This window comes from Buceros rhinoceros, unplaced genomic scaffold, assembly GCF_000710305.1.
Source record: "Buceros rhinoceros silvestris isolate BGI_N320 unplaced genomic scaffold, ASM71030v1 scaffold33312, whole genome shotgun sequence".
Classification (NCBI taxonomy): Eukaryota; Metazoa; Chordata; class Aves; order Bucerotiformes; family Bucerotidae; genus Buceros; species Buceros rhinoceros.
Window position 1 is genome coordinate 2616 of NW_010397691.1, and position 259 is coordinate 2874.

Consider the following 259-nt stretch of genomic DNA (forward strand, 5'->3'; position numbering starts at 1 on the left):
CTGAGCATCCGTGGGGCCGGGGATCGTGGCGCCCACAGGCTCACCTCACTAGTCAAGAGGCTGGTGTGCTCGTCCAGGCTCAGCACGGCGGCCGTCTGGATGGCCGCGTAGGGGAAGAAGCGCTCGCTGAGCTGCGGAGAGGAATATTCAGGTCGGGATGTGCCCCAGCTCCCGGCCTGCATTCCAGCTCCCTGGTGGCGTCTCTGCTCCTCTCACCTTGCCCCTGCCCTGGATGACGGTCAGGGGCACAGTGGTCTGT

The 259-nt window shown here is 66.0% G+C and overlaps 1 protein-coding gene across 1 annotated transcript in view; it reads right to left on the reverse strand.

Moving 5' to 3' along the window:
- The window catches only part of LOC104502391 (exostosin-1-like), a gene marked incomplete at its 5' end in the record, with an annotated part of 2969 nt that overhangs the window by 893 nt on the left and 1817 nt on the right, over positions 1–259 (reverse strand). The window contains 2 exons of the mRNA XM_010146355.1: positions 45–131; positions 217–259. The exon at positions 217–259 is cut by the window's right edge and continues 2 nt beyond it. Of these exons, the coding sequence (XP_010144657.1) occupies positions 45–131; positions 217–259 (130 nt within the window). The remainder of the gene's footprint in view (positions 1–44; positions 132–216) is intronic.